This window comes from Vombatus ursinus, unplaced genomic scaffold, assembly GCF_900497805.2.
Source record: "Vombatus ursinus unplaced genomic scaffold, bare-nosed wombat genome assembly UNPS02009132.1, whole genome shotgun sequence".
Lineage (NCBI taxonomy): Eukaryota > Metazoa > Chordata > Mammalia > Diprotodontia > Vombatidae > Vombatus > Vombatus ursinus.
Genome location: NW_020948910.1, coordinates 14,275,128 through 14,300,592, shown reverse-complemented (window position 1 = coordinate 14,300,592; position 25,465 = coordinate 14,275,128). Strand labels below are relative to the sequence as shown.

General features: G+C 35.7%; 1 protein-coding gene and 1 long non-coding RNA gene across 7 annotated transcripts in view; one reads left to right on the top strand and one right to left on the bottom strand.

Annotated features, from left to right (window-relative positions):
- AHI1 (Abelson helper integration site 1) overlaps nucleotides 1-25,465 on the bottom strand; it is a 250,985-nt gene that overhangs the window by 35,163 nt on the left and 190,357 nt on the right. For 3 of the 6 annotated variants that reach the window (XM_027850706.1, XM_027850710.1, XM_027850709.1), the window contains exons 21-23: nucleotides 16,194-16,262; nucleotides 2,786-2,857; nucleotides 2,285-2,447 (exon numbers count right to left, since the gene is read on the bottom strand). The exons of 1 other annotated variant lie outside the window; for it this stretch is intronic. In XM_027850706.1, the coding sequence (XP_027706507.1) occupies nucleotides 2,285-2,447; nucleotides 2,786-2,857; nucleotides 16,194-16,262 (304 nt within the window). The remainder of the gene's footprint in view (nucleotides 1-2,284; nucleotides 2,448-2,785; nucleotides 2,858-16,193; nucleotides 16,263-25,465) is intronic. 2 more of the 6 variants (XM_027850707.1, XM_027850708.1) reach the window with 2 other exon arrangements.
- The window catches only part of LOC114034891, a 205,095-nt gene that overhangs the window by 111,727 nt on the left and 67,903 nt on the right, over nucleotides 1-25,465 (top strand). The gene's annotated exons all lie outside the window — the stretch shown is intronic.

The window sequence follows — 25,465 nt, the reverse complement described above, 5'->3', positions numbered from 1 at the left end:
CCAAAGAATAATCACAGAAAGGGAGATGGGAAAAAGCTAATGACAAATTCTGTCCATTTCAAACTTTGCATGGCGCTGGCACTGCATTCAGGGAAAGACCGAGACTCTTTTTTGACTCAACAAGTAAACTCTAGTCTAAATATAGTTGTCCAAAAAAGTAGGTATGGGGTAAGCCTGATTAATAAGTCATGAAGTATTATTAGTATTACTGTTCAGCCAGATTGGGGGCAAGGGAAGGGGAAAATAAATGTTTATTAAGCACCTACTATGTGCCAGAGGGGGAGGGGGCAGCTAAATGGTGCAGTGATACAGCACTGGCCTTGGACTGAGGAAAACTCAACTTCCTGAGTTCAAATCCAGTCTCAGACAGTTAAAAGCTGTATGACCCTGGGCAAGTCACTTAACTCTGTTTGCCTCAGTCTCTTCATTTGTAAAATGAGCTGGAGAAGGAAAGGGCAAACCACTCCAGTATCTTTGCTAAGAAAACCTCAAATGGGGTGATGAAGAGTTGGACATGACTGAGTGACTGAACAACTACGTTCCAGGCTCTGGGCTACAAATATTAACTCAGGCCTAGCACTCTACCCACTGCACCACCCAGCTGCCTTTAAAAACACCTGGAGGAACGGGTTGAAGCTGAAAAGAGGCAAATTAATGGCTAGCATTTACAAAGCAATTTGAAGATTGTAAATATCTCCTTTTTTTTTTTTTTTTAGTGAGGCAATTGGGGTTAAGTGACTTGCCCAAGGTCACACAGCCAATACGTGTCAAGTGTTTGATCTGAGGCCAGATTTGAACTCAGGTCCTCCTGACATCAGGGCCGGTGCTCTATCTACTGCGCCACCCAGCTGCCCCTCAAATATCTCCTATTATCATCACAATAACCCTGGGAGACAGGTGTTATTATTAATCCCATTTTATAGATAAAGAAACTAAAGTAGACAGAAGTTAAGTGAATTGAACACCAGTGTCTAAAGCCAAATTTAAACTCAGGTCTTCCTGACTCCAGGTCAAGCACTCTGTCTACTGTGATGCCTCGTTTTCTATATTGTGAGTTAAACAGGCTTTTGATGAGTAGTAGAACCCTAACACCCATTTATAAGGTTACTTGCTTTTAAGAGAGAGAGAAGTTTAAGTCTTAAATCAAATGATTTGGAAACAAATTCTGGATACAACCCATCAATATTGGTTTGGGAACTGTCTGGAAGACATTTTGAGTTAGGATCTCTCATTTTTAGGGTTTGAAGAATATGTCCAAATCCTAGGATTATATATCATTTAATTACCAACAAAGAATGTTAGGGCTAGAAGGGACCTTAAAGAATTTCTAATCCAACTCCCACATTCTACATATGAGAAAGCTGGAGCTCTGCGTACTTAAATGATAGGCGCAGGATCCCAAAGTTAATCAATGACCAGGCCTAGAACTGAGATCTTCTGGCTCTCAGTTTAGTGTTGTTTCTTTTTCTTTACACCGTAATCTTCACTGGTGAACTGATGGTTACTTCAATAGAAGACTGATTTACTTCCCTTGTGATGAGGGGTTTTTGTTTTGTTTTTTTAGTTCCTTTTTTCTTTTCAAGTCCAATTTATACTCTTGTCAGTTTTATTTTCACCTTTGGGGATCTGGTAGTCAATCTACAGCTGTCAGCAAGTCAGATCTAGAATTTCCAGATGAACTTACATTTTCTAAAATAAAGCTTCCTCTCCATTTACTTGGGGGAGTGAAACAACCTGTTGTGGAGGAGAGAGTAACGGGTCGAGACTGACATCGATGACTTTACAAAGTGGGAGTCAGAAGTTTGGAGATCTTAGGTGCTCGAGAACTGAGGAGATATTGTGGAAAGCTGAGAGCTGCCAAAATTCTGTGGAGCAGGTGGCTGGGGAAAAGGCTATGGGGAAGAAGTTTGATAGCTGGAGGGGGACCGTGTGTGATTACAGACAGTGAGGCTAATGTTACCCAATCTCAGAACACAATAGATTTCTAATGTGTTAGTAATCCTATTTTTTCTTTTTTGGAGGAGAAAACATGAAATGAACAAACACCTCAGTCTGATTATTTATGCACACAGATTACTTAGAGAGAGGTCACTTCATCTTTCTGGGCCTCAGTTTCATCATCTGTAAAATTAGGATGTTGGACTAGATCACCTCTTGGTCCTTTCTAACCCCATATCTCTGATCCTATGATCAGCTCGGTAAACTAAGCAGTAGAAAATGATAAAAATCTTACACCATCAGTTATGCCCACATTAGTGTATCAGGAAAAGAGCATAAAACTTACTTTTACCAGCCACATAATTAGCTGGAAAATAACCCTGCTGTCCATTTGTGAGGCTGCCAAACCACCAGTTATCATTATCTTTGTACAACACTTGGATAATGTCACTCCGATGGATGGTGAGCTCATCTGATCGATGCGCTGTGTAGTCATAAAGAGCTACTACCTAAAAGAGAGATAAGACCACCACAGCTTTATCACAACTGTGCCACAGAGAAAAACCCCCAACATTCACTTCCTCTTGCAGAAAAGCAGCTGAAACCAAAGCTGCACTTTGGTAAGGCTGAGGCTGTCTCAAGGTTTGCTAATGGGATCAGGGGTGGTGGGAACGCAGCAGGAGAAGCAAGATAAAGGACTGTGGGATTGAGAAATGGTTAAGAGCATTCAATACACTAAGATTAGCTTCAAAACAGCAGATGTTAGTTGTTTCAAGCAATTTACTTGTGAAGGTGATGGGGAGAAAAAAAAACTCGTGCATTCACTTTCTTAGAATTGTATCACCACCTTTAGATCCCGTTCTATCCTTGTGCGGAGCAGATGTGCTTGAATAAATTCTTTGACACTTTGACAGTTTTGCTAAAAGGAAACCCCCAATGGAAAACTTGATTGTAAAAGCTTTATTTTGATCACTTGGTTTATTGTTAATGCCTCTTTGGTAGAAAAAATTTCTGTATAAAAATCTGTGTGTTGAATGTCTATATAATAATCTGTATAATAAAGTTTTCATTTGCTCTCTGAAAAAAAAACCCTCCATCAGATAGGAATTTAAGATGAAAAACACCTTTGATTAGGATCTTTACTGTCTTTATAGGAATCATCATTATTTGATACCTATTTGATTTGTGCGTATCTACATAACTGAAATACCCTCCTCTCCCGAGAAGTCATAAAGAATGATGGAAGATCTCAATAAATATAGCAAAGATGTGATGCATTATAGTAAATCATGTCTACACTCATCATAAAAAGTGATAAATATTTTGCTTTCTTCTGCTTTTCATGGGATCTAACAATTATTAGAGTCTATAATTATTAAAGGAAACATGGACAGATTTCAAACCCATGCTATTACAGGATCAAGGTCAACAATGGCAATCAAATGTAAATCAATTTAACAGGTGTTTATCAAGAGCTTACTTTGTCCCTGGAATTGTATTAGGTGCTGTGATGTATCCAAAAAAATTAACACAGATCCTTATCGGAAGAAATTTACTCCAAGAAACTAAATATTATCTTCCAGTCCTCATTCATTTTGGTCTAGGATGTCATAACAACATTTGTATAAAAACTGAACTCTTTATTTTTCCTTCAAATGTTCTTCATCTCTCACCTATTCTTGATTTTGCCTATCATTATTTTATTTCACTTTGGAAGTTAATGAATTGCTTAGAATTTGGGTTGCACATTGAGAAATTGTTTTTATTCTAGTATTTAGGGAAGGTTTTATTTTTCAATTCAATTCACAGGATCATACATTAGAACTGAAAGAGATCTCAGAGGTCATCGAGTTGAACCCCCTTATTTTATGGATGAAGACACTGAGGTTTAGAATGAGTGACTTTCATGATCAGACAACAAATAAGTATCACAGACACTATTTGAACCCAAGTCTTCTGAACTCCATGTTCAATGCTTTAATCACTCTGCCAAGCTGCCTTTATGCTAGCTCTAAGGTTTAAGATGCTTATAAAATATACAATTATAATTGTATTGCTGTTTGGTCATTTCAGTTGGGTCCGACTCTTCATGACCCCATTTGAAGTTTTCTTGGCAAAGGTATTGGAATCCTTTGCCATTTCCTTCTCCAGTCCATTTTAGACGAGGAAACTGAGGCAAACAGGGTTAAGTGATTTGCCCAGGGTCACCTAGCTAGTAAATATCTGAGGCCAGATTTGAACTCGGGAAGATGAGTCTTCTTGATTCCAAGCCTATTGTACCAGCTCGCTGCCCATATAACTGTATAAAGTCAAATATATAATGACAGATAAATCCTTAAAACAGCCTCACCAGAGAGAGCTATCAGAGTCACACAAAAATGAGTTATTCAGAACTTTACTATGTTCTAATAGACTAGGAAGCACAATTCCCTATTTTCCTATAGATATATTTCTTAGATATATTGACTCTGGGTTGACTCTGAAACTTCCAGAAAAATGTTGGTAAAAGGCAGCAGGGTGCAGTGTAAAGAATTCTGGACTTTATAGTCAGGCAGCACCTGGGTTTGAATATTAATTCCAATATTTACTAGCTAAAATGGGCAAAGCACATAATCTCTCTGAATTTGTTTCCTCAGGTATAAAAAGAGCACATTAATGGCTATAATGCTTTCCTTATAGGGTTGTTGTGAGGATAAACTGAAATTACACACACGTGTGCACACACACACACACACACAAGCACGCACACAGACACACACACACATATATATATATATATGAAATCTTATAAATCTATTATTAAACATCAGCTATTACTACTTAGTCCCTGAGTTATCTTCTCCCTAATGTTACTCCTTCTAAAGTAAGTTTAGAAGCTAGGACCCCAATCAAAATTTGACAGTGGTCCTTATCCCTTGCCTTTTCTTCCCAAGAATCATAGTCCCCAGAAATACATATGGTATGAATCCTATGTATCTTATTTTCACATGGCCTCAAGAACTGCAGGAAATGCTTGAAGGAATAACAATGTTTACAGCAAAACTTGCTATAATAACTACTTACTTTAATTCAATACTTGAAAGTTTTTTTTAAATGTTTTTCTATCAAAAACCCTGCAAAGTAAGTAGAAGTAGGCTCTCTAATGAGAACATGGAAGCTCAGAGATTTGCTGATGATCACACAAAGAGGAAGGAAGGATGTAATGTAAGATTCAAATCTGGGTCTCTGGGCTTCTTGCTTAGCACTTCCATGCTACTCGAGAAACACAGTAAAGTTCAGTTAGCTATAACTTTTGGGGAATGAGTTATTCTGGAGATCCAGGCTTTATGAGTAGTTTACAGTTTCAGCAATTTTGGGCAGAATTCTCCCAAAGTAAATTTCATATGCCAGTCACTTCTCAAATAGAATGTCTTTTCTTGAGGACTCAGTAATTATTATAAACATCAATTACTGTATTGTGTGGGGTTGGGAGGTTAGGTTTACCCCTACCCTAAGTGGTCTCAGATTGATATCCTTTTTTGGATCTTGCATTTGTTTCTTACATTTCAATTCAATATTTTTATTAATAACTTAGATGCTAAGTCAGAGATGACAAGCTTACTAAATTTATAGCTATTATGAGACAAGGAAGGAAAACTATTATGTGATATGACCTAGTTTAATTTCTTTTGTGATCCCTGTTATCCCTTGTTGGATTTTGAATTCTTCCTCTAGCCAAATGAAAAATGTAACTTTCAATTGTCCTCTATTATTTTATGATATGACCTGTTATAAGTAAGCTACTTACTCATTTGAAGTTAATAGTAGTATATCACATAAGATGCTGGTTTAAACCTATCTTTAACCAAATTACTTTCCAGTTTTTCCAGCAGTTCTTGTTTAATAAGAAGTCCTGCCAGTAGTCTGTGTAATTGGGTTTACTAACCACTGTTCCATTTGTTTCTAGATCTTGCTTTGTATAGTGTCTTCCATATATTTTTTTTAAAAAACAAATACTTGATCTTTTGTTCCTCCAAATGAATTTTATTAATTTGTCAAGTTCTACAAAGTAACACCTTGGTAGTTTGATTGGTTTAAGGAGAAGGGAATAATCACTTATTTACTATGTAGCAAGCAAAGCACTTTAGTGCTTTATGAATATTATTCCATTTGATCCTCACAACAACCCTGGGAGGTATATGTTGTTATTAATTCTATTTTATAGTTGAGGAAACTGAGAAAGACAGAGATTAAATGACTTGGCCAGTGTCACACAGCTAATAAGTATCTGAGGCTAGATTTGAACTCTAGTCTTCCTGACTACAGGTCCTGGTCCTGTATTCTATCCAATGTACCACCTGGTTGCCTCTACACAGATAAGTACTACACCAGCAAATTAATTTAGGTGGTATGGTAATTTTTGACATATTGGTGAACTTAACTATGGAAAAGGAACCTCTCTTTTCTGTCTCTCTCTTTCAGTTTGTATTCCTTTAATCTTGCAATGTTGGATATACATATATGTATATGTACATATATACGTACACACATATACATAATATATAAATATACATATTATATATGTATATACATACATATACATATACTTCCTGAGAGTTTCTTAGTTGGGTGACTCAGATATTTCATGAATTTTGAATAGAATTTCTCTTTCTATAACCTTTACCATTAATACTGCACTGAATTGCATCTATGTTGTGGCCCAATTTTGTATCCTGTTAATTAACTAAAAATATTGTCTCAGTTTTTTTTTAATTGTTTATGCCCTTGGGTTTTCTATGCAAATTATAATATCTGCAATTTTTGTTGTGGTTCAGTTGTTTCAGTCATGACTGACTCTTAATGACCCCATTTGGGGTTTTCTTGGCAAAGATACTGGAATGGTTTGCCATTTCTTTCTCCAGTTCATTTTACAGATGATAAACTGAAGCAAACAGAGTTAAGTGACTTTCCCACGGTCAAACAGCTGGTAAGTGTCTGAGGCCAGATTTGAACTCAGGAAGATGAGTCTTTCTGACTCTGGTCCTGGCACTCTATCCACTGCACCACCTAGCTGCTCCAGTATCTGCAGCTAGGGCTATTTTTGTTTCCTCTTTTTATATTTTATATTTTAACTTCTCTCATCTTATTGCTATAGTCAGTATTTCTGATATTATGTCAAATAACAGAGGAAAGAGGGGATATCCTTGCTTTTCCCCTGAATTCAGTGGTAAAGTTTCCAGAATTTCTTCACTGTAAATGATGCTTATTCAGTTTCATACATACAGTATGCTTTTCATTTCATCGACAATCATTTATAAAGAGACTGTTATGTGTGAGACATTGAGCTAGGCAAGGGGGATACGACAACAGAAACTGAATAATATATGTCTTAAATAAAGGAGTTTACATTCTCATAAAGGAGAAAACATGTACAAATACACACACACACACACACACACATATATAAAACATTGATACAATATAATCTGGAGAGAAGTGGGGAAAGTACTAGCAGCTGAAGGGTCTAGAAAAGGCTTCATGAATGAAGCATTTAAGCTCAAGTTTAAAAGAAACAATATTAAAGGCCCTTCCATGCGCTCTTTTAAAAATTATTTTTATTGAGTATTTTTACATCACCTAGATTTTTTTCTGTATCATTGCTCCTCTCTATCCCAGAAAGCTGTTCCTTACAACAAAGTTTTTTTTAAGAGAAAGAAAACTAGTAAAACCAGTCAATACACAAAAAACCTGACACATTTAATCTTATATTCTCACAAACTCCTTACCTTTGCAAAGGAATGAGCAGAAATTTTTTTTAATATATTTCTTCTTAGGGGCCAAGCTTAGTCTTTATAATTTACAACATTCAGTTTTGATTATTTTGAATTTGTTCTTTTCATTTACATTGTTGCAGTCATTGTGAATACTGTTTGCATGGCTCTGCTTACTTTGTTTTGCCTTGGTTCATTTAAGTCTTTCCATGCTTCTTTGTATTCATCATATCCATCATTTCTTAAGCACAGTGATGTTGCATTATATTTTTGTACCATAATTTGTTTAGTCATTCCTCAATCAATGGACACCTACCTTGTTTCTAGTTCTTACATGCATATCCTCTTTTAGTGTTTTAATATAAATGAGTTTTGTATTTTAATTGTGTAATTTTTGTGATCACATTCTCTATATCATTTATTACAAATATTTGCTTTTTTCCTTATACCTTCTACACCATCTCTACCCATTGAGCAGAGGAATTTGCTTCCTACTTTATTGAGACAATAAAGGCTTTCTTTTTCACACTTCCTCTTCTTCCCTACTGTATATATGTAATCCTATTGTCATCACTTTCTATTTTCCCTTCCCTTGTTTTACTCTCTGTTGAAGAACTGAGCCTACTTGACACGGCTAACTTCTATACCTAGGCTCTCAATCTCACCCTTCACCAGAACCTGTCCTCTGATAATTTTTTTTTTCACAGAATATGATCATAGATTTAGAATTGAAAAGTACCTTAAAGTCTAACAACCTAATTTCCTAGTTGAGCAGACTCAATGCCCAGAGTAGTTAAATGATTTGTCCAAGGTCAGATAGGTAGCAAGAAGAAGAATGAGGATTCTAAGCCAGGTCCTCTGATGACAGAGCAATCATTCCTTCCGTTGTCCTATATGTCTTTCTTTCTCTCTCTCTTTTTAATTTATGAAATAATACAAGCATTTCCATAACATGGTAGAATAAAAAAAAGATGATAGTACATGAAATTGCAAATCTATTATGTACATCTTGCTATTCCTTTTAAATATATAAAGTTATCATGTAACATTTTTTCTTTTGTTTTTCTTTTTTTCTTTCCTTCCCTCCTCCCCTACCACCCTAGAGATGAATGGCTACCATAAGACACAAATATGTGGACACATACATGCACACACACAAACATTCTACACATATTTCAACTTATCAGTTCTTTCTCTGGATGCAGATAGTATTTTCCTTCATAGGTCATTTGTAGTAATTTGGGTATTTATAATAGTCAAAAATTGTAGTACATGATCATGATGGAATATTACTGTGCTATAAGAAATGATGAGCTCATTGATTGTAGAAAAACATGGACAGACTTGCATGAAGGGGGAAATGAGTAGAACCAAGAGAATGTTGTATACAGTAACAGCAATATTGTTTTAAAAAGAACTTTGAGTGACTAAGTCATTTTGACTATTATAAATGCCCAAAAAATTAACTACAAGGGACCTTTCTCTTATCTTTAATAACTTCTTAACCCCTGGTTCCTTCTCTACCATATACCAACATGCTCTGGTCTTTCTCCTTAAAAAACAAGTCAAACTATAAACACCCCACTATCATTATCAAACCCTGCTAATTTAAATCTGGCATACCCTTAAGCTATTAGTTATTATCCTATATCTCTTTTCCCTTTCATAATCAAACTTCTAGAAAAGTTCATCTACATTTCTTACTTCCCTATTATAACCTACCACTCATTTTTTCAATTCTCTACTGTCTGCTTCTGATCCCACATTCAGTATGGTTGGACCAATGCACAGCTCTATGAACAGGACATTAGCATGCTTGTCTTCCCACACCCCTAATAGTTATGTTTTTGTCTTTTCTCATCTTTGCCAATATGGCATGGAAAAGTTCAATGTTGTTTCAATTAACATGATGAATAGGAAATTTTGTTCTTCTCTTTAATTTTTGTTTTAAGCTTGTCTTTCCTTTTTAGATGTATCCCTTGTAAATTACATACTGTGGGTTTTATTTTCTTATCCAATCTGTCACTCTCTTTTGTTTTACAGGATTGCCCCACCCATTCACATTTAAAGTTATTAGAGTCAGATTTATATTTTTCTCATTAGTATCTTAAGTGTTTTTAAAAATTAGAATTTTTTTGAGGGGGGCATTTCCCCTTTCTCTTTTAAAGCAGTACTTTATCCCTGTTACTAGTTTTTATTAATCTGTTTTGATGAAATAGTTATCTTTTTCCGTCCTACTCCCACTTGTCAACTCATTCCGTAGTTTTGGCAGTTTGAAAGTTTTACTTAACTTACTTGATTTCTTTCATTTATCAATTCTTCCCACGCTACCCTGCTTCTCCTTTTTCTCTCCTGATCAGTTAAGTTATTCCCTTCCTCCTCTTTCCTTCAACTTCCTTTGTTAGTTTTTTTTCTTTTCTAGGCTGTTTTTCTAAGAATTTGTTTACCTTATTCTCTTCATCATCAATTATCTTCAATTTCTCTCTAATTTGAACTTTTAGTCTTTGATCAATAATCTGTATAACATACATCCCTTCTTTAGATTCTTATGTTTCTCATGGAAATAAAGCTTCAAAAGTGCCAAATTTGAGTTCCTACTTTTAACCAATTTCTACGTTATTGCCTTTGTGGAATCCTCCCTTTCATTTCTCGTTTTAAGTCCTTCCATTGCCACCTTGCCTATGCTCCTGTAGTTCCTCTTCTCTCTGAGAAACTATGAAAATTATCTCCCTTTTATTGTTCATTCATGGGCTTAATTTGTAGTTTATACCACACACTTCCCTCTATACTTCACCTCACCTTTCCCATTTATCTACCCTCTCGTTCTGGAATTCAGTCCTGCAAAATACAATGATTTACCCAGAGGAGGAGTTGTGGGGGTGTATACCAAATTTCAGGGCTCTTTCTCCAACAATTTGTCCTATTTCTTTAAATTTTGTTTGTATGTGTGTCCCCTAGTGCACTCAGAAAATTGCTTAATGGTCCTATTCCTTCTACTCCTTTTAAAAACCAGACAGACGGGTTAGTCTTTCTCTTTTTATTTATTTATTTTTTAAAATAATCTCTAGAAATGAGGTATTTTTCCCCTGGCAGTTGTATTTATTTACGCTTCTTTCTTATATTTCTGTTGTTTGGGGTTTTTTCAAGTAAAATATTCTGCTCATTTTTTTTAACGGCTCAAATGCTTCATTTTTATTCAATGTCCATTTTTTTTCCCACTAATGATTAGGTTCAAGTTTACAAGGTATGTTATTTGGGGTTGTATATTGAGTGCTTTTGTTTTTTAGAATGTATCATTTCATTTCCTTCTGTGGCTCCAAGTGGGTTGCAGAATAGTTTTGTGTTATTTGAATTTATTTTATGTTTGAGGTTATTCTAGCTACTTGCACAATTTGTTGCTTTTCACTGGAACTGTTAAATTCAACTGTTATATGTCTTGAAGTTTGAGGTATAGGATTTTTTTCTGAAGCCAACATGTATATTCTTTTGATTGGTGCTTTGTGTTCTGTATTTAGAAGTTTTGGGAAGTTTCTTGCATTATTTCCTGCATTATGGTATCATATTTTTTGATTTGTCACATCACATTCTTCTGGAAGACTTATGATCCCAATGATTGTATGCATCCTTTCTTCAAGATCAATGGCTTTTGTTTGTGCTAAGATAAAGTATTCTTTTGGCATTATGGCCTTTTGCTTTTCTTCTTCAACTTGTCCTTAACTATATTTGTATTCTAATTCTGTTATTCTCTTTTACTTCATTGGAGACACCTGCTACTGATAAGGTTCAGGGGCACCCCAAAATTTTGGAGTGCAAGGTTGTCCCAAAAGAATTCGCTCAGGCCATCTCAAAATCAAATAAAGGCATTTACTGGGTGTAACACACCACACCATGCAGACCCCCTTATGCCTTAAGGGAGATGCAGTTTAAGGGAGACCCTAGTTTAGGCAGATTAAGGAAGATATTCCTCCTCCCCTCCTCCCCCTAGCCAGGAGAGGTTAGGGATTATTATAGAGTAAAACCTGCCACTTAGAGACAAGTAGGCAAAGGGGTGGAGAGATGAGGTAATCAGGGATGGAGTTTGGGTATTATCTATTCCATTGTTCACCCCAGGGCAGAAGGGCTCCCCATTTAAGTTTTGTATTTCATGAACTGTTCTACCAGTATTTCATTGTCTCCTAAAGTGGCTTTAAGTGGTACCTGAGATAATGGGCTTCTCACAGACCACTCTATTTTAATCCCATCACCCCTATACATTTAAATTATTCTATTTTAAAAATTATTTCTATTGTGAAGGCCATAAATTTTATTTCTTCCCTTCTAACATTCTCTCATGATTTTTATTTTCTTTGGAGGCACCTTGGAACATGTAGTTATGGTGCCATGGGTTATATATATGTACCAATGCCTATGCTTCATCAGGCATTTTTTATATTTCCTTTGTCTTATATTAATTTAGAAAAGTTTGCATTTTTTGAAGTTTCAGTACTCATCCTTCCTTTTAATTTTAGTACATCTCTATGAGTTTATCTGGTTTGGGTATAGATGTATAACTACATTTTCTTCCTTTTGAAATCTTTGATGGTTTCAAACCATTTTTCCTTATATTTACCCATCATTTCCTTTTTTAGTCCTCCCTATTTGATAGTGAATGTCCCTGTTGTGCCAGACTGTAAAGTTGATTCATCTTTCTCCCTTATTGGGAAATTTACCTATCATTGTCCTAAGGGGGTTCTGAGGCAATAGGACAGGGGCAGCCAGATTTCAGTCCCCTTTCCTTCATAGTTACTGTGTGGACATGCACTTAGCTCCTTATTCTAGTTCTATCTATCCTTTAAGTCAGGCCTGCACAAATGGCTGTGGGCCACCTGTGGACCCCTAAAGGATTTTGGGCAGCCCACGAAAAATGTAAAGTAAGTAAAAGAAAGTAAAGATGTAATGGGCGCTTTGTCCGAGCCCTACTTAACCCACCTTCCACTAGACACTATTGTGCTGTCATGTAACTTGGTGAGTGGGTTGCCACTGTGCACTCTCTCCTGTTTGTCATGTAACCTGTAGCAACCAACCATCATCCCATCATCAGTCTGTTTCTAGTCTGAGAGGAGCAAGAGTCATATCTTTTCACTGTGCTTTTGGTCATTACTGGCACTGAACAGGGACACAGTGAGTACAGCCACATGCCAACGCAGCTGATGCGATGTGAAGTCTCTACAGCCCCGACATTCCCTTACCCTAGGCTGTCTCTCTCTTTCTCTCTCCCTCTTCATTCTTTTCCTCCCTTTCTCCCTCTCTTATTTCTAGCAGTCTGATTCTTCTTATTCACATCTGCTGGATCCTCAGCCATCTCATGCTCTAGGGTGTTTTTCAGGTCTCCGCCTAGGCCCTTTTCTCTTTTGAATTCTCTTAAGTTCAATAAGTTCTCATAAATTCTCATAGGTTCAACTGTCATCCCTAAATAGATAATTCTGAACTCTATGTTTCTAGTTCTAATAGTGCTCCTGAACTCTAATCCCACATCACCAAACTGCCTATTGGAGTGCTCTACTATGTTCTACTATCTCAAATTCAACATGTCTAGAACAGAATTAACTACTGTCACCCTGTAAAACTCTCCCTCCTCTGAACTTCTTTATTTCTGTCGAAAGCACCATCATCCTTCCTATTAACCAGACACAACCTTAAGGTCATCCTGGATTCTATATTCTTCCTCATCTCACATTTTCAGTCAGTTCTCAGATGTTTTCAGTTTCACTTCCATAACATTTATCTCATCCATGTCTTTCTCTCCACTCACATAGTTGACACCATATTCAGGACTTCTTCATTTCTTAAAATGAACATTGCAAAAATATTTTAATTTGTCTCTATGCTGCTATTCACTAATTTTTCTAATTGATACTTCACAAAATTCCAAATAATCTTTCAGAAACACAGGTTTGATTACAGACATCATAGTACAGTACGAAGAGTACCAAAGTCTGCATACTGCAATATTAAATCCCAATCTACCACTCACTATTGTGTGGCTTTGGGAAAGTTACATCATCTGGGCTTTGGTTTCATCATTTGTAAAAAAGAGGGGACTGGATTACTTTGAAGGCCTTTTCTAGCTCCACATTTATGATTTATGACTACAAATCACTCCACTGCTCAAAAATCTATAGTGGCTCTTTATTTATGCTAAGATAAATACAAACTACATTATTTGGCATGTAAATTTTTTCACAATCGAACCTACCTTTTCAGACTTACTTCACATTTTTCTCTTTCATGTACTCTATATTTCTGCCAAACTGCCTTCTTTCTATTCCTTAAACATGGCATTCAATTTCTTTCCTTTGTGTCTTCTCATCGGCTCAAATAGTTCAAAATGAACTATTCTTCCTTACCTTTACCTTTCTGGAATGATCTGTTCCTTTCAATTCCCTGCTGAGATGCTATTTCCTTCTAGAAAATTTTCCTTCATAGCTAGTATTCTTCCCCACTTCATATGAGCTTGTATTTACTCATTTTTTAATGTATTGTATCTCTCAGCAGAATGTAAGTTCCTTGAGGGCAGGAACTATGAATTGAGTTAAATTATCATTTAGTAAATATTTAATACTATTTTTGGATTTGGAAATGAACTGTTTCCATTTAATCATATGAATATTTGCCTTTTAGGATATTTACCCTTTTTTCTTTCTTACCTGCTTTCCTACTACTTTTAAAAGCAAAATGTTATCAAGACTTCACACAAATTATTTCCTTATCTAATTCTCATCATGAATTTACATGGTCAAAAAGTTATTTTATTTTTAATCACTTATAACAGAAATTAAATATGGATTAAACATTCAGTTGAGATCACAAGTTTTAATTTGAAGTCTAAATAATAATTAATATAGTTGACATTTACTTAGTGCTTTGAGATTTAAAGAGATTTTCTCTTTTGAGTATCTCAACAACATTGTGAGATAGGTACTACAGGTTTTAATATGCCCAATTTACAGATGAGGAAAATGAGGCTAAAAGAAATTAAGTGATTTGCCCATAGGTCACATAATTAGCAAGTGAGAGATAGGATTCAAACCAATGTCTTCCTGATTTTCAAGGCAAGACCTATATAAAAATTGAGTTATCTGGGAAAAGGTTGTTAACCTTTCTGTATTCTAGGCAGAGAAAATAAAACAACTCATATGAAAGGTACTCTTTATGACTTTTAGTAACTTGGTAAACTTTCTTTTGAATTGAAGAGATGACTCCATCCTAAGCTTCTGATCTACAGTATACTGCAAACAAAATTACTGCCAAACAAAATTAAAAGGGAGATTAATTTAAACATTTTGTAAAAATTCAATCATAATTCTAGAAATATTGTCTTACTCCTTATTTTAGATATGTCAGACCTTTACTATAACCAATTACCATATTTTGCATAATTATAAATTCAAGCATTACAAATCTGAATCCATGCAAACATTTTACAAGATCCATCATTCACACTAATTAGGATCTAGATTGTATTAAGATGACTCAGTTTAAAATATATATGCAGCAAATAGACAACAATTTTATAGTAAATTTTGACAGGGGAGAGGGGGAAGCAAAAACAGATATCTATAAAAATGAAATTTTATTACAGTAAAAAAATTATCTTCGGGTTGTTTTACTTATAGTGAAGTTGGTTATATTTCTATTTGACAAACAGAAAGAATGTAAAGGCTAGTTTCTAGTAATGAGTAGCAAAAATAAATCATATGCCTACATCTATGGTTTTTTTTTCCAGGATCTGTGATCTCATTATTAAGTGTGAAGATCCCATCTTGCCTATATTGATCTGTAATTCCTCTGTCACTTATAGTCTTAGAGAACTGCCTGGGGCAAGAATTACACTGAGGCATTCCTGACTACAAGGTCTCAATTCTATTCACCATACTAGGCTGTATCTCTCTCTTCAATGAATACTGATCATAAAATTTGCACATCAACTATATTTCTGACCAGATCTATCATTTGATCAGTGCAGGGAGCTCCTTCTTCCAATAGAGACTGGCATCTTCTCTGCAACTTTGAGCCCTTTTAGAGCAGTGGCTTCCCACTTTTTTGATACCTAAACTCCAAACCTTCTAATATCCCCAACCCAATAAATTCCAGAGGTCACCATCCAGATGCACATAAGAAATAAATCAGATTAATTTTCATAAAGAAAAGTTACCTCCATGACAAACTCCTCATGGCTCCTGGGGATAGGCATACCTGAGTTGGGAAGTATTATTTTAGAGAGCTGCCTGGGGCGCTGAGGGGTTAAGAGACTTATCAAGGGTCACAAAATCTAGAATGTATCAGAGGCACCTGAAACTAGGCCTTTCAATTTCCAAGGCCAACTCTCTCTATGGCACACTGTCTCTCATAACAACTTCCCTTAAAAAAACAAACAAACAAACAAACCAAACAACCCAAATCCCCCAAAATAATGCCAAATGACAGCAGATAATCTGGAAAGTGAATTATTTGTGCAATACTTACAGTCTCTGGACCTGGCAATGAGCTATCTGTTCCTATCCTTTTAGGTAATGATACTAGAGAATTGTCACTCTAGAAGAAAAAAAATCATTTAATTAATTGAACACTTAGCAAGAGCTGTAAATCTAAACAATACATTTTTTTGTGACATAAAACTAATAAAGATAGTAACATATAGCAGAAAGAACATTTCACTAGAAATCAAGATCTAGGATGCAGTCCTATTTATGACAGTGGCTATGTGACATTAGGCAAATTAATTAACCTCTTAGGTTTCAGTTTAATATAAAATGAGGGGACTGAACTAAAGAGATTAATTACATGTCCTTTCTGGCACTAAATCCTATGATCTTTAAGAATGCTTCTAGATCTAAAAGTCAGTATTTATCTACAAACAACTATAACGTCTAGCAAAGCAAATTCTAAGTAGCAAGCATTGGATAAGGGAGAATATACCTCATTGGTGATTTTGGTGTGATTAGACAATACTTCTATTTTATTAGTATTACCACAGACAGTACAAAGGAAAGTCTTCTCATAAAGATAAAAGACTTGATAAGATAATAAGGATTGTCTCTAAATTTACAATCTATAATTCATATGTTCTTTTGTGCCAAATAGTCACCTTGAAAATGCTGTAGGGAATATTTGTGGATTTATTCTGAACTTGACTTGACCTCTGGACTTTGACAGTAAGGGTGCTTTTACACCTAAAGGCTCATTTTCCATCTTATGATTAGCACTGCTTAAATCCTTTTATTCCTGAGCCTCTCACTCACCTACTTTGCTGCAGGGAATCATCATTATTTTAATGAAACTAGGCCTCAATAAAGCCAGTAAGCTAAATATACATTCTTCACAGATATTTCTAAAGCATTTGGAACAAATCAAACAGCTCAACTACAAATTTATGAGACAATTTGGCAGGGTTCTATAGAGTGGGTTAAAACAAATTTAGAAGAGGGAAAAATAAGAGCATGTACTTTTATTCAGAGACACCTTTCTTTAGAAGAACAGAATTCTGAGACATCAGGTAAGCCAAAACTTCTGTGTTTTCATGGCCTAGTGTGTGGAACTGTTTTTACAGTAATTCTTTGTGAATGAGGTGTAAAATATAAACCAAAATCATATGTTGAGAAGATAGTATATTCTAAGTTTAAGGAAGAGAATCAGCTCTTTACCCCACATAATAGCTTCATTTGACTGGTCTTGGCTCATTTCCAGTGACACAAGGGAACTCTCACTATACTCAGAATTGAAGAATCAAATATCTTTATCTATCCAACGTGTTGCTGTTCACACTGCAACTAGAAGTTAAAGATGGCACTTTCAAGAAGATCTTCCTAAATATTCTTTAGACCTAGTTGACAGTTTGTTTTTAAATAGAGTAAAATGGGAGGAGTTAAAACCTGAATATGCTCTTTGTTTCTGATCTGGTCTATTTTTTTTTTCTAATTCTAGAAAAGCCAGAAAATATGAACTCCCAAGTAACAAGCAAAACCGCACCAGAGAGGTTTTTGTAAGAATGGACCTATTCTTAAAATAGCAATTCACTCACTGGAAGTACTTCAAGAAACCTTGGTGGATTTGATTTCAACCAAGTTAATTGTTATGATTTAAATGAACCCAAGGTAGAAAATTTCATTGCATCATTTTTTTTCAATGAAAATAAATTCTTACTTTTGAAGCTATTACACATATACACATGTATTATACAACATATATATTAATAAATCATCATCATTGGAGAAGGGTAAATGATGTCTCTCCATCTTCAAAAAAGAAGAAAACAGAATCTGCAAACTATAGTCCACTGAGCTTAACTTTTATTCCTGAGATGATTTTAGGACAGATCATTAAAGAGATAGTTGGTAAATATCTAAAAAGGAAAGGAGTGGTTACAAAGGGCCATCATGGTAGATTCAAGAAACAGATCATGCAGAATAGCATTTCATTTCCTTTTTTTGATAAGATTATTAACTAGTAGATGAAGTGAATGCTGTGGATGCAGGTGCCCAGATTTTAGCAAAGTTTTTGATAAAGTATCTCATATTATTCTTGTGGAGAAGATGGAGAGATATGGATGAGTAATATAATTAGGTGGATTCAGACTATTAGCATGGCTAGATTCAAAAGTAGTTGTTAATGTTACAATGTCATTGTGGCAAGACATTTCCAGTGGAATGCCCCAAGCATCTAAACTTGACCCTATGCTCAAAGAGTCAGCAGTGTGTTGTGGCATCTAAAAATATTAAAGTGATGTTGTAGGGGGTGGGAGGGCAATAATAGGGGGATAAATTCCAGGAATATGGAGGTGATGATCCTGTTGTACTTTGCCCTTGTAAGATCTTGCCCAGAGTACTAGGGTTGAGATCTGGGTGCCACAGTTCAAAAAGAACATTGATAAGTTGGAATATGTCTAGAATAGGGCAATTATGATTGTGAAGGGCTTTGAGTCCATTATATAGAAAGATCTGTTGGAAGGAAGTACTTAGGATTTACATGATAGCTGCCTTCAAGTATCTGAAGGGCTTTCATGTGGAAGAGAAATGAAGACTTGTTCTGTTTGGTTCTAGAGGTGCAATGGGTGGAAGTTGAAAAGAGGCTAATTTGGACTTGAAGTGTAAAAAAAAAAAATCTTTGGCTCCTTTCAGCTGTTTTTCTTAAACTATACTTCTCTTGCTCACCCCTTCTCACCTTTGTATTGAAGTCACCATAGGTAAGAAGTAGGGAACAAACAGGCTTTTTAAAAGTCAAGCTTATTTTTTCTGATTATTAAACTTTTATTTTTTTTCTTCCTCTTAGCCCAGTTTGCCTGTGGGCCACTCTGTCACCCAACAAAAAAGAAAAACAAAACAAAATCTTTTAATAAATGTAAAATCAAACAAAATATAGAAGTCAAAACAAAAATATTGGCCATTTCAAAAAAAAATCCCATTCTGCATATTTAGTCCATAACTTCTCTGTCAGGAGGTGGGCAGAATCCTTTATCATTGGTCCTGTAGAATAAAGTTTGATCATTGAGTTGATCAGAGTTCTTAAGTCTTACAAAATTGTTAACTTTTTTTTTTCAATTTTTTATAACATAAATTGTTCTCTAGGTTTTGCTCACTTTACTCTATACAGGTCTTCCCAGGTTTCTTTGAAACTGCCTCTTTTATTGTTGAGTAAGAAGGCTTTTGAAAATGATATTCAACAATGGACAACATCTTTTCATTTCATAATTGAACAAAAGGTATAGAGAATGTAATAACTGACTATACTAAGTGATTATGAAAAAAAAATTTGACTATCTCTCATCCACACATCAAGATCTTTCAGTATTCCTGGTAATATAATAATAGAAAAAACTCCATTTAATAACCCCTTGATAATAAACATCAAGTGAGGCCTAAAATACTGAAGTAGATGCTTGCTAAAAGTATTTGCCACTGTGATGGAGGAGATCCAGCACACAGTTCAGGTTAAGAAGATCAACTACCTATTGATGGTGAGGTCCTCCAAATGCTATTTGTTTTGATTGCAACAAGCCAAAGACAGTGCAGAATCTTTTTGAAGAGATCTGTAATCACTCAAAGGAGTTTGGTCTGTTCACACACTCAGGAAAGACCAAATAGATGAAGAATGTCTATTGACTAGATTTCAACATGCATTTAAATATAGCTATAGCTTGTTTAATAGTTTGTATATTTGGATCAGGCAATATAGGTGGACACTGAGCTAGGTCCAGAACTGAAAACAAAGAGGACAGCAGGCTGGATTGCTTTTGGGAAATTTCAAAGCACTCTTATGGACTCCAAGCTTTTCCATTTTTCAATACAAATATTTTTACTGGTGTTGCTGTATGGCAGTAAGATCTGAAATATCATTGCCTACAAAGAACTAACTATGAGTACCAGTTGGACAGCAATGGAAAGACAGCATGGAAAGATCTGAAATATCATTACCTACAAAGAATTAAAGATGAGTGCCACCTGGACAGCAATGGAAATAAAGCATAAAGAAGGAGGAATCTTGAGTAACAGGAGCAAAAGATATTATGAAAGAATTGTATAAAAGAAAAAGAAAATGAAATATTCACATGGTGAGAGTGAGACACAACAGGTCAACAGGCAGAGCTGCTTGTATATTTTGGTGAGTCAGAAGGGAGTAAGGTCTCTAGCACATTGGGTAGGTGTCTTTTGGTAACTTTTTTGGAAGACATGGACAGGATGAGTAGGCACAGATGGTTTGAGACCTGTATCATTGAAGTGAACTACTAAACTGATGAGATGAAAGATCCACTGGAGTCTTTGTGAGTTGGGAAAAACATCCTAACAATCAGAGGTGTTCAAAAATTAAATGGTTCAGATGTGATGGAGTTTCCTAACATGGAGGGCTTTCTTCAAATACAGAGTAAATGACCATTCTTTTGTAATGGAGTTTCCTTTTGTGTATGGTTTGGCCTAGATGACTTTTGAGGTCCCTTCTAACTTTCAAATTCTGTGATTCTCTTACTTTTTCCAAAATTAGATGATAGTTTCACCCATTTTGTATTAAGACAGTGATTTAGGGAGGTTATGCTCACAAATATATACACCTCAAGATTTTCTGAATATTCTGATCACTTATTGATACTGCCTACTTTTCTTGCATTTATCTCTATCTTTTTACTGGATCTATATGTTTCATCTCCTAATTTCATTCATTCCTATATATCTATATCTATAATGTGTACATTTGTGTATATATAAAATCTCTTTATCTATCTATCTATCTATCTATCTATCTATCTATCTATCTATCTATCTATCTATCTATCTGTCTGTCTGTCTGTCTCTTTCTCTCTCTTCTTTCCCCCAATTGGCAGAGAGGGATTGGAGATGGATGAAAGTACCTAGCAGGAATGCTTGAAAGCCCTCTATTTCATTAATATCCATTTTTCCTCCTGAAGGATTATACTCAGTTTTGCTAGACAGGTGATTTTCAGTTGAAATCCAAGCTCCTTTGCCCTCCAGAATATCATATTCTAAGCCCCCTAATACTTTAATGCAGAAACTGCTAAATTTTCTGTTATTTTGACTGTGGTTCCGTGATATTTGAATTGTGTCTTTCTGGCTATTTGTGATATTTTCTACTGGGAGCTCTGGAATTTGGCTATAATATTCCTGGAAGTTTTCCTCTTAGAATCATTTTCAGGAAGTGATTGATAGATTCTTTCGATTTCTATTCTACCTTCTGGTTTTAGGATATCAGGGCAGTTTTCTTTCATAATTTCTTGAAATGTGATGTCTAGGTCCTTTTTTTGATCATGGCTTTCCAATAATTCTTAAATTATCTCTCCTTGGTCTCTTTTCCAGATCAGTTGTTTTTCTGATGAGATATTTCACATCTTCTTCTATTTTTTTCATTCTTTTGATTTTGTTTTATTGTTTCTTGCTATGTTATGGAGTCATTAGCTTCTACCTGTCCAATTCTAATTTTTAAAGGATTATTTTCTTTAGTGAGCTTTTGCACCTCTTTTTTCATTTGGCCAAATTCAGTTTTTTAAAGCATTCTTCTCTTCAGTGCCTCTTTTACCATTTTGCCAGTTCTGTTTTTTTAAGGTGTTACTTTCTTTAGTATTTTTTTATGACCCTTTTTTCCCAAGCTGTGGACTCTTTTCACAACTTTCTTGCATCACTCTCATTTCTTTCCCAAATTTTTCTTCTACCTCTCTTATTTGATTTTTAAAATCCTTTTTGAGCTCTTTCAGAAATTCTTTCTGGGCTTGTGTCCAATTTGCCTTTTTTTTCCCCCAGGCTTTGTATGGAGCTGTTTTGACTTTGTTTTCTTTTGAGTTTGTGTCTTGATCTTCTCTGTCACCATAGTAATGTTCTATAGTCAGGTTCTTTTTTGTTACTGTTTGCTCATTTTTCTGGTCTATTCCTTGACTTTTAACTTTAAGTTAAAGTTGGACTCTGCTTCCTGGGTGAAGGGGACATTATCCCATACTTCTGATTGTTTTGTGCTGCTGTTTTCAGAGCTAGTTCTGGAGGTCTGCTAGTTTTCCATTCTTCCTAGGTAGTCTGATTTAAGGAGAGGTGTGGTTACTGCTCTCCTGGTCTGGGCTCTGGTCCATGAGAGACCACAAGCACTCTTTTTTGCCCTTGAACTGTGACGGGAGCCTCTGCTCCCCTGTGGCCACAAGCACTAGTTACGCTAGTTCTCCTCTTCACCCTATGAATGTGACCCAGAACTGTGCATGGGTAATGCAACGGGTCCTGCACCAAGTATCAGCAAAGGTCCCCCTGTAATCTCCTTTTGACTAGCTGTCTGACCCCCTTACCATCTATGGGCTGAGAGCTCCCAAAGTTGTTGCTGCTGCTGTAGTTGCGGCAGCCACCAACATGACCTGCTGCTGGCGTGTTTGGGCATGTCTTGAGTTGCACTGCACTCCAGGACTGACCACCACCCCAGTGAGACAGACCTTTCCTTCCAACCTCCTATGTTGTCGTGGGCTGGAAAATTGTTTCACTGAAAGCCTTTTTTTTTTTTTTTTTTTTTGGTTTGGCCGCTCTAGAATTTGATTTGAGAGATTATTTTAAAGTTGTTTGGAAGGGAATTCGGGAGAGTTCAGGTGAGTTCCTGCATTTACTCTGCCATCTTGGCTCCACTATAAGCTTTCAGAAAGAGTGGTCAGTAAATCCATGAACAGTGAGTGCCCAGTGGGTAGAGAACACTGAATTGTCTCAAATTTTAAGGGAAATTGAAGATAATCTATATCCTCAGAGACATTATTAAATCATAGGTTCAGAGCTGGAACGGAACACATCAACTCTAACCCAGTCATTTTAAAGCTGAGGAAACTGAGATCAGAGACTAAGTTTCCAGTCTGAGGTCATACAGGTAGTAACCAGCAGAACTGTAACTTAAATCTAGGTTTTCAAATTCAGAACTTTTTTTCCATTGTATCACTGAGATCTAATGGTAGATACAGGAAGCAGAAACAAAAATAAAATATCAGTAAATACAAATAACACAAGTAGAGAAATACAGAAATACAAGGGGTAGGTAATTTTAAATAAGTATATATATATGATATATACATAAATGCTATACTTTGAGAAGAAAAAAAGAAATGATGGTATAGCAGTTACTTGAGTGACTAGAGCTAAATAGTTAATTTAGAAAGGTTTTTGGAAAGTAGTGGAATGGCAGAAGAGACATGGGCTGGCAAAGAGTCAAGTTTTTTTGATTGCTGACCAAAATGGACTCAAATATGGGTGAGGTAAATATTTTGCTTGTTATATTGCTGATGTCTATTCAGGTGGATGCCAGGAATGATGTCTCATTCCACTATTCAGGTGGAATGTAAGTCCACGATAGTTTGACAAAGAATTTTTAGGAAGGGAAATGAGGAGAAGAGGGAAGAAGCATCCTGAAAAGTTGTTTTACTGACTCAAGTAATATAAATTGTGATATAAAAGAAGATACAAGGACCAAGACCTTAGCTAGTTAATGACCAGGAATTTAAAGCAACAAATTTGATTCAAGAAACAAAGTCACTCATAGGGTTTAGATGATGGGAATTGTAGAATAAAAATGACTTTGGAGGGAGATGATTCTTGCTACCATCTATTTATCTACTAGTGAAAGAGCTATTTATTGATGAATCATCTGCACACTGGTATTAAATGAAACCACTGAATATATAAGATGTACTCACTAAGTGAAAGGGAAACAAACAGCAGAAAGCCTATCACCAATTCTTGAAGGATATTCACAGTTACCTTTATTTCTTATTCCTTTGCTTGTAATCCCTGACTGTCTCTTCCATTCTTCAAACATCTGTGTGTGGCATGTGGGTAGTATGGTTTAAAGTGTGACAGGTGCTTGTAGTTTCCTTTCTCAAGGTCACAGGTGATAGAAAAACCACAGCTTTTAGCCCTCCTTCTACCCAAACCCTCAAGTCCTTTTTTCCCATCCAGCCTACTGTTACTTACAGGTCTTTCTCCCAACTGAACTAATAAGACTTTTTCCCAGGCATACGCATAGTGCCCAAGCCACCAGAAACTCTGGAAACAGAAGCAAAGGTTTATTGTTGGCCTGTTTTGGGACCCATTAAAGCATTCCCAGCACCAGCAATTCAGTGACTGTCCTGCCAATCCTCAACCCTGGATCACCTTCACCATATACCTTCATTGCTTCTACATGTGATGTATTGAATGCTGATGGAGGAAGCCACACACCAATGACAACTGGGTTCACAACAAATTCACATCATCATAGCTCAACCAGACCCTCACCATTGGAAGAAAAAACTTATTGTGCCTTTAATGGACTATCTCACTCTCTTCAGTGGTTGTAGCAATACCTTTTCTTAAGCCTTGAGCACTTCTGCCTTCACCTGATTCTGTCAGCAAATTTTCTCATCTACTTTACTAGCAAACAACAACAACAACAACAAAAAAAAACCAAACCAAACCAAAAACCAACCAACCAACCCCCACCCCAAAAGTCCATACAGAATGAGCTCTTTTTCTCCATACTCACTACTCCATATTTCAGTACAGCTCTATTTTCAAAGCAAAGTTATACTGATCCCTTTTGTTTTTATATCATGGTCATTTCTGGATATGGTACTCCCATCCTCCTGTCCAGAAGTGAATCCTTTTTCCTAACAAAGACAAACAATTAACTAAAACAACAATGACCGACTCTGAAAATAATATTCTGTCCCCAGAGTCTCTACCTCAAGTAGAAGGAGGTATATTTTGTTATCTTTTCTTTGGAACCAAGTTTTGTCATTACAGTAACTCAGAGTTCTTCTTCTTTTTAGTCTTGTGATTCACAATAGTCATTCTGTGCATTGTTCCTATGGTGCTGCTGATTTCTTTTTGCATCAGTTCCTACAACTCTTCTCAGGTTTCTAAATTTTATTAAATTCATTATTTATAAATTTGTAAATTGTAGTTTGTTCATCCATTTCCCAGTTGACAGACATATTCATCTACATCTTTCCTCATTTTCTCTTCCTTCATTCTTATATTTGAGAAAAAGGTGCCCTTTCTTGCCAAGGTTAACCTGTGTGCCTCTACCCTTGATGCCCATCCTCCTTCATCTCCTTTAAGAATTGTCCAATCATTCCTTCTCTTTTATTTTTATTTTCTTCTTAACTACCTGTTCTTTCCTATCTGCTTACAAAACATGTTTAGATCTACTCTATCCTTAAAAAACTCTTTATTTGATTCTTTTCTCCCACTAAAATTTTACTTTTAGGCTCATTTACCTTTCACAGGCTGATGACTAGGAAG